Here is an 18288-nt window from a genome sequence, read left to right on the forward strand (position 1 = left end):
TTATACACAGCAGTAAATTTCTATGTTTTTATTTCTTTGTACCTGAATTTAAACAAGTTTAAATAATTTGTATTATTATTTGAAATATATTGTATTATTTTCTCCTCTTAGTTATGGATTAGTTATGAAATAAAAAAATACAGAATATGTAACCATTGAATAACAAGATGAAAAGATAAAAAGTAACCAAAATTACTGCTGTGTACAATTTACTGCTCGTGACTGTATATACATATTGAAGGAGGGTCTAAATTAAACCAACTTGGCTAAATTAAAAAAAAAAAAGGGCCTACACTGCATATATTTTGCATATAAAATCATACGTATATTTGCTTTTGTTTTATCACCGAGCATTTATTATTTAAATTATCCATAAATTTGCAAAATTTATGACTTTTGTTGTGATATTAAGAAAGCATTTAAGGTATACAAATAGGGGAGAGCGGGGTTGGTTGTCACACTTTTTACATTTTAGACTGCTCAGCTTTTATTTTTCATCAAATCAATGCCAAACCTTGCACGAAAGTAATTTAACTATTTCCAGTAACTATTACAATATTTTTATGACATAGAGCAAAAAACCTTTAGCTGTAAAATCATTTATTAAAGACCTCTTCCGTGTGACAACCAACCCCATTTACGGGGTTGGTTAAAACCTATAAAAACAAATAACTTTTTTCCTACAAGCTAAAAAAAGCTGAAAATTACAGTGAAAATGTTTTTTTATATAACATTTCGATTGTATGATTTTAAAGTTCTAAACCTTATCTACATTTCCTGTAATAACCTTTGTGACAACCAACCCCGTGTGACAACCAACCCTGCCTTCTCCTACATTTTTTCTATATTAATAAAAATGTTTTTTGGTTAAAAATATTTTACATTGCTTGCTACTTTAATTAGTTACGCATTTAAAGGTAAGTTTCCTTGACATTCTTCCATCCGCCTCCGCCTGCCATTTCCCAAAATAAAATAAATAGCAAACCATTATTTTTAAATAAAAAACAATTAATATAAAGTCACTACATTAATTTAAAATTTGAAATTTTCATTTTTAATTTTGAATTTTAAAATTCAAAATAAAAATTTAAGTAACTAAACAAGTATTGTTTACAAGTATATGAGTTACCAGAAACACAAGATTTTGCGCAATAATATTTTGAGATCTCCTAAAAATATTTTTCATATTATTGATAAAGCTATGCCTGCTGTTTCAGGTATGTGTTGCATAGAAATAAAAATAATGTACAGTTATCGATTTGGTTTTATTATATTTTGTATTTACCTGAAAAGAAGTCATGGTCACTAAAACACATTTTCATCTCAATATTAACACCAATCCATCACACTACTATACTCTATAAGATAAATAATGCACACTTATTTATATTATTTATATAGTATTGGTAATACTATTTTAAGAAAAACCTATATGGTTTAGGAACGCAACTTCCAACAGGTATGAAAATCTTGCAACATTTTAAATATTGTCAATCAAATTTGCCAAATAGAATTACAAAAAAGTTGGATATTCTATATCGTTCTTTAAAGTCAAACTTAAAGGTTGATAGGTGTCAACTAGTTGAATGTGAATGTATCACAGTGAAAATAAAACATCCATGGATTAAAGCAGAGTTTCCCGTTATTAGCAATGTAAATATTCAAAAAAGTTTGAAAAATCTTGAGCAAAAATATTCTAATTTATTAAAGAATGTCAAAGAAACTCAAAACAAGATAACAAGATATTTACGTATTTTTTAGATAGGAATTCCAGAACTAAAAGATTTCATTCAAAGTGACAAGATAAGATCGAATAAATCTAAATCAAGAAGGTCCGAGATTATATCATTTGGGTCCTCTAGACACTAAATAAACTAATAAAGTAATTTGATTATGTTTTGGTTGTGAGAATTTGCATAGTGTAAGTTTTATTTTTTTAAATGTTTAGGCAGTATTGTGTCAGATCTTAATTAAATGATGCTCTCAAGGTAGATGAACTATTGAGTTACTTTACTATATAGAGTGAAGCATTAGTATATAAAATATCGATTTAACTAACTTTTGTTTTTGGACTTTATATTGATTCTCATCCACACATTTAGTTTTTAAATAATATACTCTTTATAGTTTGATAAATTTTTTAAATATGCTAACTTTGTGTTTTTGTCACTCTAACAACTTATAACTAATAAATTTATTTTTATATAAAGGAAAATCATTAAATATAAAGAAGTGCAAAAATGCAATGAAAATTGGATCACCGAGTTAAATCTTAAAATTTTACGAACAGACGTTAGCAGTAATGATGAACTAAGTTCAGATAACTTTTTTGATTCTGACTTCGAGCCAGGCGAATGGATAAAAAGAAAAAATAAACCAAGCAGTACAAAAATTCGGTCCAACATTCTTATAATATTTATTCTGAAAATGTTACCTTAATGGCAACTGTTAATAACATCTCTCCTATGGTTCTGCAGAGAATTACAACAGCGGTTGTTCAAGCTGCAGGAGTAAACATAAACGCCATTAAATCAAGTCTCTCAACTGCAGCTAGAAGAATGAAAAGAGAAAATAAAGAAACTTTAATTATTGCTAAAGAAGATATTAAAACAAAAGTACATTTTGATGGAAAAACTATATTTGAGACAATTAAAGGAAAGAAACTAAAATGCAAACAACTAGCTGTACTCGTAAATATTATTAGTGAATCATACTTGTTGGGTGTGCCTTCTTTACCATCCTCTTCAGGAGACGATCAATATAAAGGAATAATGCAGCTGTATATGAATATGGTATTAAATGTTAGTGGATTTTGCTTTGACACAAATGTTGGTGAATTTTTCTTTGACACAAATGCTGGTGGATTTTGCTTTGACACAACAGCAACAAATACTGGCATTACGAAAGGGACTGTTAATACAATTACAAATGATTTAGGTAAATACATTCTACAACTTCTCCATGTTACAGAGCTTAGAATAAGTCATTTTCAGAAACATGTTACTCATGAAGAAAAAGTAGTAACAGAAAATCTTTTTTTAAAAGATTAAGAAATAAGCTTTGACACAAATGTTGGCACTAGATAAAGTCATTGACTCGATATTAAAACACTCTTGGTACTTAGACTCAACTTTGATACCTCTTTCCCTTTTAAATTATAAAGTTCCTGATAAAGATAAAACACTAATTGCCATATCAATTTTATACTACAAAACGCCATCTTTAAAGGCATCTGATTACAAATTTGAAAATAAACTGAAAGTGGATATCAATGAGATAATCAACCTAGAAAGCATAATGACAAGTAATCCACCAAATTTTGTGGTGTTAGTTAATGAGTTTTTACAACCAGTTTTTAGCCAATGCAAAATTTTGATTATAGTAAACAATCATGCAGAAAGTAATGTAGGAATGATGCAGCAGTTTATCCATAGATACATTAGTGAAGAAGAAAAACAAATGAGACTGGTAACCATAGACAAAGTTTGTTAAGCCATGAAAAAACCTGAAAAAAGCTCCAGCAAGATGACAAAAAGGAATATGGAAATAGGTTTAAATAACATTAATAATTTCAAGAAATTCAAAAGTGATTAGAAAACTTTTGTTTTTTCATTTATAGGCTTTTTTGTAAGGTAAATAGAAAACTTAGTTTTTATCATAATTGACATAAGTAACTTAAAAATTGATTTTGGTGTAAAAACTTGAATCAATTTTTAATTAGTAAAAAAATGAGGAGGGACCCAGGGGTAGATAAGGGTGAGGGGAGAGGTAAGACAAACACATTACTGATGAAGTATCAAGCAATTTACAATATTATCAACCAAAAAATATTTTCTTTACACATGACCGTCAACACCGGAGGGAGGGGGCGTACCCCCCTTTTATAGAATTGAAAAATGGCCCCCCCACCCTTCATTTTGAAGGCCGGTATAATGGTTCTGTTATATTAAAAACAATGTATTTGCATACTCCAAATGCCTTCTTAGTATCACTACAAACTCACTAATTTTGTGAATTTATGAAAAATTTGAATTAAAAATGATCGGTAATAAAACCAAAACAAAAATACGTATGATTTTAAATGCAAAATTTATATTAGAACCTCTCTCCCTTGCTTCTATATTTTATGGTAAAACCTTCGTGCCAAATTTCTATTGCCAACCTGTAACAGATTAAGGTTGGTAAAATATTACCGACCTCATTTTTCCTTATTCCGAGGGCTATATATATATGTATGTTAGAGTGTCCCAGCTGCACCTTATATTCTAAAAAAGATCTGTTCATATTCTTAAAACTTTCTATTGGTTCTCACAAGCAACTCAGTTAAATTTCTTCAAAATTTTATTGGATTTACGGGGACCACAAGACCCTTGAATACTTACCGGGTCCCTAATATCATAAAAAAAATGTTTTTCAAAAGTATATCATATTTTTAAAAGAAGCGAAATTATATAAAAATTTTAAAAATAATAATCATTTTATTAAAAAATTATTATTTTAGAGTTTGTTGCAGAAAAAATACCTTTTGTAACTAGAAATGAAAAAAGTGTATTTTTTTGATAATAATTCCCAAAAAATACTTTTAAAAAACTTTTTTTCATATAATATTAGAGACCCAGAAAGTGTTCGAATTTTGAAAAAAATTTGAAAAAAATTAACCAAGTTGCTTGTGAGAACCAATAGAAAGTTTTAAGAATATGAACAGATCTTTTTTAGAATATAAGGGGCGGCTGGGACACCCTAATATATACATACAGTAAACTCCTGGTTAATCGAACTGGCACTTATTCGAATTTCCTGCTTATTCGAAGAAATTTTAATTCCTTGCGAATTTTCCTTAACAAATTCATGCAAATACCCATCAGTTATTCGAACACGCAGTTATTAGAAATTTCAGTTATTCGAAACAATTTTTTACTCCCCTCGACGAAAACCCTGTCAGTTATTTGAAGTTTTTCTTTGTTTGAAGATACCATTCCATTGCATTTCAAAACGTAACGTTACTAAATGTTATCAAAATATTATAAACGAAATAATGTTATTAAAATATAATTAAAAAATCGAAGACATTGCAAAGTAGTGTGGTAGAAGTTTCAACATGGCATCTAAACAAAAGAAAACAGTTCTGACAATCAAAGAAAAATATCTTGCTCTTAAAGATTTAGAAAAAGGACTAACTAAAAAAAATGTTGCAAAAAAGTTCAGTGTTCCTCAAAACACTTTACCTTACTGGATTACGCATAAAAAAAACATAGTTAGCAAGTATGAGTCAAGTCAATTTGGAGCAAAGAGACAAAAGTTAAGTTTGGGAAAGCATGATTCCGTTGATAAAGCTGTATATAAATGGTTTATGAGCGCATGTGAACGAAATGTACCAATTGGTGGATACATCATTAGAGAAAAAGCTTTAGGTTTTGCAACCTAAAATTTTAAGGCTTCAGAAGGGTGGCTTGATCGGTGGAAAAATAGACATAATGTTGTTTTTCGAACCATTTTTTGGTGAGGAAAGGTCATGTACAGTAGAAAAGGCATCAGGTTGGGAGCAAACCCATTTACCAACTATCCTCTCAAAGTACGAATTGAGAGATTTTTACAACGCTGACAAGTTTGGTTTATTTTATCAACAGCCACCGACAAAAACCTTTCATCTTAAAAGTGAACAATGTGCAGGAGAAAAATTAAGCAAAATTTGTTTAACAGGCTTTGCAGCAGGAAATAATGTTGGTGAAAAGCTGCCTATGTTTATAACCGGAAAAGCAGAAAAACCACAATGTTTCAAAGGTGTCAAAAGCCTACATTGTCAGTACAAGTCCCAAAATAATTCATGGATGGACTCTGAAATCTTTACTGATTATGTAAGGAGACTTGATGCAAAGTTTAATGCTAAAGTTGCACTAATCCTAGATAACTGCCAAGCTTATCCTAATGTTGAAAATCTCAAAGCAATTGAATTAGTATTTTTATCACCAAACACAACCTCCAAAACGCAATCAATGGACCAGGGAGTCATAAGGGCATTGAAGACTTTGTATTGTATGAATGTTGTGAGGTGTCAGATAAAATACATCGATGCTAGTAAAACGACCCCAAATATCAACATTCTTGAAGCTATGAGCATGTTGGTCAAGTCATGGGATGCTGTATTGACTAACACTGTAATAAATTGTTTTAGAAAGGCAGGCATCTCAAAAAAAATTCCGGTTGCAAGTATAAATGGTGAAGAAGATCCTTTTGAACTGCTTGAAGAAAACGTTAAAGAGCTTAGATCACATGGCTTAGTAGAGAAAGATTTTGCTGTTGAAGATAACGTAAACATAGATTTTGATATTTGTACAAGCAAAGCAATTGCTATCACAGTTTGAGAAATTCTGGAATCCATTTTAATCAACAATTGTGCTGAGGTAGATGAGGAGATAGACAAAGATTCGAACGATTTGCTCCCGTAAAGCCAAAATTATCAGAGGTTGCACGTGCAATAGAGTTGATTGAATAATGGCCTCCATTTTGAAAATAACGGTGTCAAAATCCGACAATCGTTAAACCTAATATCAAAGATGTTTGATAAGCATTCTTTAGAGGCAAAAAAGCAATCGAAAATGGACAACTTTTTCGAAAAATTGTAAATATTTTATTTCTTTATTTTAGATTATTTTTTTTTAGATGGTTTTCTTCTTTTCTACTTTCTGCTACTGTTAAAATTTAAAAGTAACTTGAAGTTGGTCACTTTAAAGAAAATTTTCAGTTATTCGAACTTTCAGTTATTTGAAGTAAATTCTTGTTCCCCTTGGAGGTTCGCATAACCCAGAGTTTACTGTGCGTGTATATGTATATATATATATATATATATATATATATATATATATATATATATATATATATATAAATTAATAGAAAATCACCTAACAAAAATGTTTTATCAGTAAAGACTCATTAGAAAAGGATTTTCTGATGAGTCTCTATTGATGAAACACAGTGTTGAATGAAAAATAAAATTAGTTAAGTAATTTTCTATTAATTTAGAATTGCTCTGTTCTTTTGAGCACTCTATTTTGTAGAAAATATTTTAAAGTTGTTTAAATATATATATATATATATATATATATATATATATATATATATTATATATATATATATATATATATATACACACACACATATATATATATATATATATATATATATATATATATATATATATATATATATATATATATATATATATATATATATATTTTTAAAAGTCATATCTTGTTATACAATATGTATATAAATAAATTGATTGAATTAAAAAAGGCAGCGTATAACTATTTTTTAAAATATATTTTATCTCTTTGATATCCGCTTTTGGTTTATTTTCAAATTTGTAATCAGATGCCTTTAAAGATATATAATATTTCGTTGAACTATTGTGGTCAGCGTCATCAGGTAATGAAAAAAAAAACGTTATAAAACAACAGTTATTTTAACTCTTGTTAATAACAGTTGGTTTTATGTTGTTTTGTAACAATTTTTTTCATTACCTGATGGCGCTGAACACAATAGGTCAATGAAATATTGTAAATATATTATTATATCTAAAATATATTTAAAAAAAATAGTTATATGCTGCCTTTTTTAGTAAAATCAATTTATATATATATATATATATATATATATATATATATATATATATATATATATATATATTTATAATTGTATATATAATATTGTATATATAATTGTATATATGCGGTATGCGGTAGTGGTGTAGTGGTAAAGCGCTCGCTTCATAAGCGAGAGGTTCCGAGTTTGATCCCCACCACGTCCCGGTTAGTACCGCGCTCAACTTGTTTCTCCACGCAGCGGCCTTGTTTGTCAAGGATCGTGTTTTGGAGTTATAGAGTTGAGAGAGGGTTATAACCACTATTAAGTAGCCTCCTCATCTGTAGTGGCTTTATCGGCCTTGAGAAGGTGAATAACAAACAAAAAAATATATATATATATAATTGTAAATAAATTTTGTTAATAATTAAAGTTACACAATCAATCAGTTGTTCTGTTTTATCTTTCTCAAGCTTGGTAATGGTTTCATGTAAATTAACAATCATTTTCTTCTGATCAGATTCATTTCTTTGAAGAATATTAATTTGATCTTTGAGAGAAGTGTTTTCTTCCTGCGAGCAAAAAATGTAATACAAAATTAAGTATAATGATAAACTTCCTACTAACTTGAACTTTTTTAAAATTTATAAATCTGATGAAACTCTGATGAAACTTGTGAGGGAAAAAAACTGAAAAAAAACTCATAGTGATGCTCTTTCTCATTTGGGGACTGTTGAATCAGGGTGTCTGCCAATATTTTAAGGTGGCTTTCCCTGACTTTTCCCTAATATTTTTCTGATCTTCTACCTGTTTTCCCTGATTTAATTTAAAGTTACCCTAACTCAACTTCACAAAAATTGACCTAGATTCGTTTAGAAAAATGCTCTTTAACTGTAAAAATATAAATAATATAACAACCCACATTGAATGTATCAAGAAAAGTTCATAAAACTGCCAAATAAACTTTTATATTACATGTACCATATACAACTTATTTAAGCAATTTAAGTTTGATGAAGCGCCATTTTCCCTGATTTCTCCCTGATTTTCATAAAATTTAACCTAATTTCCCTGATAATCCCCTGATTTTTTTTGTAGATATCTGAATTCCCTAACTTTTCCCTGATTTTTCTGATGTGTCAGACACCCTGTAGATATATATTCTAGATATCTGCAGCATTTGAATGAAAAATCTTTACAAATTGAGATTCAATTTACAAAATTATTTTACAAATTATAAAATTAAATTTTAAATTTAATTAAAATTAATTTCGAAATTATATTTTTTGTACGTTTATTGTTTTAATTTTACAGATATTGACAATAAATAAAAATGAAGTCGATTATGTTTCTTGGTTTTTAGCTGTGCTGATGACTTCTTGATTTTTAACTGTGCTGAGATTTTTCCCAATTTTAAAACTCAAATGTTAATTGGTAACAGAAATGATTCTATTGGAATATTAACAAATTGTAAAAGGCTTCTTACATTTATAGATAGTCATAGTAAACTCGTAATAAAAAATAACAGTTACTAGAAAACATTAATAATAAGAAGACCTGATCAAAATAATTTATGCATAAAACAACCAATGGGTTTTATATTGTCTATTTCATTTTTTAATTAGCAATTTCTGTTATCAAATTAAACTAATAACTATTTTTTATCAAAATTAATGTTATAAAGATTTTCTATAATACAGTACCTAACATTAGTAATTTGAAAAAGAAAATTTTAATAAGTAAACTATTAGTATGTGGAGGGAATTTTAACATGTTAAGTTTTATAAGCTGCCTTTTTTATAAGTTTTTTTAAAGCTGTTTATAGCGATTATTGCCAGTAATTATAATTTATAGTCAAGAAAATTAATATTTTAGATTATTAAATTTTTGAATTCTTAAAACTTGAAATTTTTAAATGATAAATTGTAAACTTTTATTTAGTAATCCTCAGTGTAATGCGAGTAACAGCATGACCACACTTTGACTTCACCTTCGCCACATTTCATTAGGCTGCTTACCACTACATCATCTGCAAAACAGTAGTTTATTAACTATACCAATTCTCAACTATATCGCATTTACAATCCAAAATATTTACCTTTTCAGTCTTTTCAATTTTTATCTTACAAATATTAACCACTTCTCCTATAAATTCCACCCTTGCTATAAATTCTAACAACTTAGTATACATTCTTTCTAAATCTCTATTAACTACTTCTCCTAGAAATTCCACCCTTGCTATAAATTCTAACAACTTAGTATACAATCTTTCTCAATCTCTATAATCAAACACAAATTATCTGCTGAAACAGCTTCCATAATAATCTGAATATTAACAGCTTCTATAACAAACTGAAATATATTCAAAAGAAGCTTTCAAGATATATAGCATCGGCTAGAGCAATGTACCAACTTTAAAAATATGTAAATTAACATCAATTTAATTTAAAACAATTCTTTAATCTATATCTTTAACTAATAACTTTAATTTAACATATCTAACTTTGTGTTTTAAACAAGTTAGGGTTATTTTTATTTTTCCAACTTTTGTGCAAAAATACTGTTTGAATCATTAAATTTATGTCCACTCCATAAATGGCGTATGCTGCATTTTTTTGTCTATAAAAAATCTTTAGTAATTTTTAGACCTTACAGGAGTTTTTAGACAATGGAACAAAACTGATTCATGATACAGACTCACCAAAATAAAAATAAAAATACCTAAATTCGCCCAATAAAGATTACATATATGAGTCTTCGTCAAACTCTTTAATCTATATCTTTAACCGACAACTTACATATTTATTTAAACATATTTATTAAAAAATATAGATATGAATAACAAAGAAATACCTGACATTTTTTTAAAAGATTCTCAACTTCTAATCTTGACTTTTTTTCTTTGTTATATACTTCTTTAAGTTTTTCAGTCACAGCAACAGCCCCATCTTGAAATTTTTTATCTTCAATTACTAAATAAAAAAATAAATTATAAACTTTAGTGATAAACAATTTATAATGGAATAGTTCACAATATTTATTTAATTGTATTTATTAACAAAAATACAAATTTAAAAGGATTCAAGCGTAAATTTTGGAGTTAAAAAAATAATTCAGTTCAATCATTATCTGTTTACTTCTTTCTTGAAACTTCTTCATATTTTCCATGAGTTTACTTGATGCTTGCTCAGCTTTCCATCTTCTTTCTCTCTCTGTATTTACTTCCTGCATTAATGCCTGAAACCAGAATAACTTTGTACTTGCAACAAAGTAAAAGTTTATTTTACAAAATCTTAAATTATATTCAATCATCTATAACGTTTTACTATCAATACTTTTGGTTTAGACAAAAATTTGTCTTAACCAAAAGATAAAAATTTTTATTTAAGAAAAAATTAAAAAAACTACTTGCCAAACAAGTCTCATCTTCTTGTGGACTTCTAACATATTTATGTGTTTTAAAATTCTTTTCTTGAACTTTAATGGTCTTCTCATTTATTGATCTGTTTGCTTTTTTAAAAAAGAAAAACTTATGTAACATTCAAATAAAATGTAACTTAGCAACATCCAACCCTCGGAATAAGGAAAAATAAGGTCAGCAATAAATTGCCAACCTCAAACTGTTAGAGGTCGGCAAAAAATTGATACAAAGGGATTGCCATAAAACATAGGAGCAAGGTCGGCAATTTTTTGCTGACCTCAAACACTTTAAGGTTGGAAGTTAGGTCGGCATTACCAAATGCAGACCCTAGGTCTGAAGGTTGAACATCTAAAAACAAAAAAAAAATAGTTGTAATAAAATTAATTCAGTATGATTTGGTGGCATAGTGTTAAAAAATGGCAACATGAAAATTTCATTTTTGAGATACTGTCGTTATCTCTTGGAAACAAACCATTATGTGTCAGAGACCTTAAAGCCTCCTATAAAAATAAAGGAGGTTGAACTGTAACAATCTATTTGCCAAACTCCAAGTGTACATAACATTTTTTGAAATTTGAAATGAAATTTTGCAGATAACATTGTTAGACACTAAGCTTTTGAAATACTCTAACAAAACAATAATTAAGTCTTTAAAAAAATTTAAATGCCTTACTTTTTTTATTATCATTTCCCAACTTTTTTTTTATTATGCACTTTTCAGGAAAGGTAACAGATTTGTTTTTGTTTTTTTTAATACACTTTTTTCTATCATTATCGCCTAGAAAATTTTTTAATTTAAAACTTTCTTCAGTTCCTTCATTCACAGAGTCTGATTCATAGATATCGTGAGAAGGAGGAACAATATTTTCTTTTAAATTCTAAACAAAATAAAAATTAAAAAGAGATTGCAAAAAAAATCTACTGCAATTTCAAGACACTAAATGAGAATAGATAGTTGAATGATTTTACTACTAGAGATGAGTGATATATAAAATAATAGATAAAAAATCTAATAATTAATTTTTTTGAGTTACGCAGAACCATGTGATTACAAAATCATAATTTAAAAACTTTAAAAAAAATTTTAAATTTAAAAATCTCTTTAAACTATTTAAAAAAAATGGTCTCAAAGAAACTAACTCAATCGAAATCGAAAAAAAAATAAAGAAGAGAATTCAATCTCCTACAAAACAAAAAGATGTAAAAAATGGTTCATTTACCATTATTTACATATATAACAAAACTTTTACTTTTAGTTTTTTGTTTTCAGTTGATGGAAGACTTAAAAAACTGAAAATTGTATGAGTCTTTTAAAAATCATAAAAGACAGATGAATAAAAGGTTTTGAGCAGTTTTTTGAAACATGAAAAAATGAAAGCAACCAATGATAGAACATGTAGAAGAGAGAAAGAAATGCAACATTACAACAATTGAACGATGCCTCAAGTTAAGCATGTAGAGCAGGAACGCATTTACATCGTAATTTTAAATTGTATTGTAAATGCAGTTCATAGTATACTAGCATAATATGCCTAAATATGACAACAGTAAAATATGACAGTATTTCATAATATGACAACAGTATTTCATAATATGACAACAGTATTTCATACAAGAACAAATAAAAGACTTATAAAGTTTGAAAATTGAATTAGGAATAAGAATAAAGCAAGGATAAAAATAATAAGCAACTATAGTAGATACTAACTTTGCAACAGATTGGATTTTTTGTTTTTTAATTCTTTGAAAAACTTTATCAGATACAATAAAAGATGAAAATCTTATAAATCTATCCATGTTTTGAATAGATTTATTTAAAATTATGAAAAACCAGCATGCCAAACGCTATCAAAAACTTATTTAATCTACTTTTTTCCACTATTTTTGCCTAGAAAATTATTTATGTTACAACTTTCTTCAGTTTATTCAATCACAGAGTCTGATTAATAGATACCTTGTGATCACAGAATCATAATTTTATTAGATTTAAGAGATGATCACAGAATCGTTTATTGTCATTGGATTCAAGAGACAAAATGGAGAAAAAGTTATTTGGAAATAGTTCAACCTTAAAAAAATGAGATATATGTATGAAAAATGGAATGATAGACTTACCTTTTTTCCAAAAAGGTAAGCCTATCATTCTATTTCTCATACATGGATCTGATTCATTTTGGAAGAAGATTTTCCAAAAGGTGCTAGAATCTAATTTTTGAGATAAAATTCAAAATTTAGTTTTCTGAGAATAATGGACCTAAGCACCAGACAATAACTTTTTGCATCAACTTCTTGCAATCATAGAAACAGAGTTTGTTCTCAAGAGAGGTGTACTTATGAAAAAGAAAAAAGAAACAATTACAATTATTAATAATGACTTTACAAGAAAGAGAAAACCATGAAGTAGAATAAAATTTGACTTAAAATCAACAAGAAGAAGTAAAAGCTCTCAAGCCTGCCTGAAACAAGGAGATTATGGGGAACATTTATAGACACATGGAGAACCCATCATAAAAAAGCAAAATAAAAGGAAACCCACTCAGCCTTAAGGTAGTAGTAAAAAGTCCAATAATGAATCACTCATGATGAAAATAACGAAGGGTGGAAACAATACAAAAAAAGTGCAAAATAAACATTTTAATGAGATCATAAGCCTAAACCGCTTAAAAATGAACAAGGATAAACTGACGCAAGTTAAAGTCATTGACAAAGTGCAAATCATTGATGATTAGAGTTGTCTGGATGATGAGTCAAAAAGTTTACTGTCTGAGTAAGTTATTAAAATAAACAGAAACTTTGTGCTTTAGTGCTAACAGGAACAGTGGCACTAAAATTAAGCCATTCAGTGAGCTGAACATTAAAGTTGCCATAAACAACAATATTGGCTGATGGATAATAAGAAAAGGTAAATTTAATCAAATGCAACATCAAAAAGAGTGTAGCTTCAGGAAAAATAAATACAACAGAGAAAACAAAATAAAATAGTACGAAGATTCAAACAGACAAATATATATCTCTTCAAACAGATAAATATATCTCTTCAAACAGATAAATATATATCTATTTAAAAAGAATAATGTATATCTTTTCAAACAAACAAATATATTTATATATACATCTCTTCAAACAAAAAAAACACACATCTCTTTAAACAGATAAATATATCTCTCAAAAAATTATTACTTTATCTATTTAAATAATTTTTTAAAAAGACATTTTAAAAAATGACAGTTAATAAATGCTTTGACTTGCTATTTTTGAAGCGGAAACTTGTTATAATAAAAACGAAATAAATAAAAACAAGTCCTAAATATTTAAAAAGTAAAATATGATTATCACTTATTAATATTTATGACTAATATTGTTTTTTAATCCTTTGACCAAGTTCGCTACATCAGTTGACACAGGGACTATTACTAACACAAAGTTGCTTACTAGACAATACAAGTTTGCCCACTAGAACAAAGTTGCCTGCTAGACATTACAAAGTTGCCATAACAACAAAATTACTTTTAGCAACTTTTTTCTTTTAATACATCGGAACAATAAAGTTTAAACATTGGAAATTAAAAATAAAGAAATTTATTAATGGAAAACTGTTTAAATATTCAAATTTTACACTAAAAACAAATGTAATAAAATAAGCATTTACCCTAAAAAGGAATTTGTGTATTTATAGTATTGCAAAATAAATACACGCATCGCCAAAAAAATTTTCTTATAGCTTAGCAAAAACTTATGTTTATAAAATTAAGTTAAAATTTATAATTATTATTTTGAAAATTTTATTATTTAATTTATTTGTGTAATGCATGTGCAACTTATTACTTTAATGATAAAGCAGATTCACTTGAATTCAATAAAAAAAACATAAAGAAAAATAAAAATCTTATGAAATCAAAGACTCGTCATATATGGTGGCAGTAATGGCGAGGATGGTTAACATCCTGATTCATCAGATATGGTGGCAGCAAGAAGATGGGTTTGCCCAACCACACATCTCAATTAACAATTAAACTCTTTAAACAAAAATTCAACAAAAACTCTAGAAGCCCTATAATCAATAAGAATAAGTTAATAACGTTGAAAATATAAAACTAATCTAGCTTGACTGCTCTAGACTACTATTGAAATATTGGAAAGATAGAGTAATTTTGGATAGATAGTATAGCAAAACAATCAATAAAACCAATTAGGAATTAAATGTCAAAACCCATGAAGAAATTGAATACATAATGCAAAGAACAGTTTAATAGGTAGAAAGAGTCAGTAGAATAAAAGATTTTTTCTAAAACGACTAAATCTATAAATGAATATTAGAACTAAAATATTTCTTAACTTTTGGTTAAAATTAAACATTTCCTTTAATGAAAACGGTATTTTATCAACAAACAAAAAAAATTTATTTATTTAATTTTAACTATTATTTTAACTATTTTTATTTTATTTATTTTAACTTTTATTTAATTATTATATTTAACTAAAAAAATTTAGGTTTCTTTTATAATGGAAACCTAAACACTTCTTATATTGGCCTAAATAAATTTTAAGCTTTTAAAAAAATCAAAATTAGAGTTTAACTAATAACCATGTTGTGAACAATGAAACATTCTCATTTCAGAAAATAACATTTTCATACAATGCATATTAAAACTATGTAATTCTAACTAAAACAAGATCTAAGATTTCATCTATTAGATAAATCTATTTCATGTTTTGGATAGATTTATTTGATTGACTTTTTACTTTTGATTTGATTGTTGAACATTAAATAGAACTTATTTTCTTTTAAAAATTCTTCACATTCTACACTTTTTCTTTTTAAAGGGAGTTTCTAATTAACAACCTTGGTTAAAAAAAAAAAAAGAAGCATTAAAACATTTCTTTAGAGCTTTTGTTTCTACTTAGTAATACTTTTATATTTTAGTTTTATTTTGTCTTTTGTTTCATTTCTTCGTCTTTACTACTGCTAAATTTCATTTTTAAAACATATTTTAAAAAATTGATGTTAAACATGGTTGAGATTTAAACTTGGTTGAGATTTAAAAATTATGATTCGTTTTCTGGCTAGGAGCTTTGAAAGCTTTGAAACACAAAACTATTTACTTTTATTTGTTATTTTATATTTAAAAATATGCAATTTTAGTATTGTTTTATTTCTAAAGTGAAAGAAGTTTTATTTCTAAAACAAAAAAAAAGAGTATTTTAAACTGAGAAAAAGTATAAATACAATAATGATACTTAACAAGAATAAACAAACCTCTCTCTTTACATAAAGATCAACAAGAACATGCAACTTATCTTCTAATGAATCTAATCTTTCTGTAACTATATTAGCCTCATGAGAGATCTACAATTTTAATATTTAATAAACATAAAAAAACTTTCTTTGTAAATGCAAATTACTTTTTAAATACAAAACACTTTTCTAATACAAAATAACTTTTGCTTTAAACTAAAAACAAAAAAAATTTAAGTTATTAGATTTTTAGGATGGACCATGCGCATAAGTTATCACAATTTTAGAATTCACCATGCACATAAATTATCACAATTTTCAGATGCACCTTGCACATAAGTTATCATAACTTTAGGATGCACTATGCACATAAACTCACAATTTTAGAATGCACATAAGTTATTACAAATTTAGGATACACCATGTGAAGACCACAGATTTTGAAACATCTATTTGAATCATTTTGTTTAAACTTCATACTACTTGTCTGGTGCATTTAAAAAAAAAAAAAATTAAATTATTTTTTTTTTCCCTGACGGTCTTCAATCATCTAAGCTCGAAACACAAGCCTTGACATGGAAGGCCATGGAACAGAAATACACATTGAGTATGCTACTACTAAAAACATAATAAAGATATTAGTACAATATTTAGTTAACATTTTAAAACAAAAATGACCTCATTATTTAAAATGTCTTTTAAATCAATTTTGTTTCTTTGTTTGTGCTTTAATAAAGCAGAATCGATTTTTGGTGTAATTATGTTTTCAATCACAAAATTCTAAATAAAAATATATATAAGAACAAAATAAACTCATAAATTCATAGTGTATAATATAAAAATATAATGTTTCTATTTAATAACAAAATTTTCTCATATACAATGATTCACAATTAAAAACACCAAGTTTAGTTAAATGAACACATTGTCCATAAATTATACTAAATAAATTATAATAACCACTTAAATTACACAAATTAAATAATTTATCCTAACTGTATAAATTAAAACCATCACATAAATAATGGTAATTTCATAAATCACAATAATTTGATAAAGCAAAATAATCACATTAGATATTTACATTTTCTTTAGATTGCTCATGTGGTTGTTGGACAAAAGTTGATAATTGTGGAACAGAATCAGATGATTGTGGAACAGAAGCAGATAACTGTTGAACAAAAGATGGCTGTTGAATAGAATTTAATGATTGTCGAACAGAAGCAGATGATTGTACAATAGAAGTAGAAGATGTCTCTAATAGTTCTAAATACTCACCAAGACCTTTAAATAACAAAAAAAAACTACAATAAATTTTAACTTTATCAAGTTATAATATTTTTTTTGTATTTAAACATTATTATATCATATTACATTTAACAACTACTAAATCAAAATGTTAGAACTTGCTAAAAATAATAAATAATAAAACTAATGGATTGCATATATAAAATTTTTTTTTTACGAATTAATTTTTTTTTTATGTTATTCACTTCTTCAAGGCTGAGAGGGTTACTACACTCAAGGAAGTTACTTTTTGTGCTTACAACCCACTCTCAACTGTTCAACTCCGAAACACAAACCTCGACAAAAAAGGCCGCTGGATGGAGAAAAAAATTGAGTGTGGTACTACCAAGGAAGTGGTAGGAATTGAACTCAGAATTTCGCTCTACCTCGTCACAATTACTGCAATGTATAGGAAATTTTTGGTTTTAAAAATTTATTACAACAAAACTATGATAATACTTATTAATACATTGCTTTAAATATCCAATATATTAATATCAGTGATACATTTTAATTGTATTAATTATAAATAAATTAAATAAGGATGGAGGGGGCAAACATACTAAATTCATTACAACAAATTAATGTTTATATCTATAAATATATTTTTTTAAATTCCAATATATTTACATCAACAATATATTTTAATTGTATTATCTGATAATTCAAACTAAATACTATATATACTAACAAGGAACTCAAAAGTATTGGAAAAACATGTTCTGCAAAACTATGTTAGGTAAAAGAAGACTTAATTCAACTA

The 18288-nt window shown here is 26.9% G+C and overlaps 1 protein-coding gene across 4 annotated transcripts in view; it reads right to left on the minus strand.

The window, feature by feature from the left end:
* LOC136071979 (leucine-rich repeat and coiled-coil domain-containing protein 1-like) overlaps positions 1–18288 on the minus strand; it is an 84515-nt gene that overhangs the window by 48057 nt on the left and 18170 nt on the right. For 2 of the 4 annotated variants that reach the window (XR_010643922.1, XM_065818783.1), the window contains exons 3-10: positions 17323–17522; positions 16917–17018; positions 16260–16349; positions 11676–11880; positions 10994–11091; positions 10719–10818; positions 10435–10553; positions 8019–8153 (exon numbers count right to left, since the gene is read on the minus strand). Coding sequence is in view for 3 of the 4 variants with exons in the window: in XM_065818783.1 (XP_065674855.1) it covers positions 8019–8153; positions 10435–10553; positions 10719–10818; positions 10994–11091; positions 11676–11880; positions 16260–16349; positions 16917–17018; positions 17323–17522 (1049 nt within the window). In the remaining variant the exon portion in view is untranslated. The remainder of the gene's footprint in view (positions 1–8018; positions 8154–10434; positions 10554–10718; positions 10819–10993; positions 11092–11675; positions 11881–16259; positions 16350–16916; positions 17019–17322; positions 17523–18288) is intronic. The other 2 variants (XM_065818784.1, XM_065818785.1) reach the window with 2 other exon arrangements.

This window comes from Hydra vulgaris, chromosome 15 (genome assembly GCF_038396675.1).
Source record: "Hydra vulgaris chromosome 15, alternate assembly HydraT2T_AEP".
In the NCBI taxonomy this organism is placed as follows: domain Eukaryota; kingdom Metazoa; phylum Cnidaria; class Hydrozoa; order Anthoathecata; family Hydridae; genus Hydra; species Hydra vulgaris.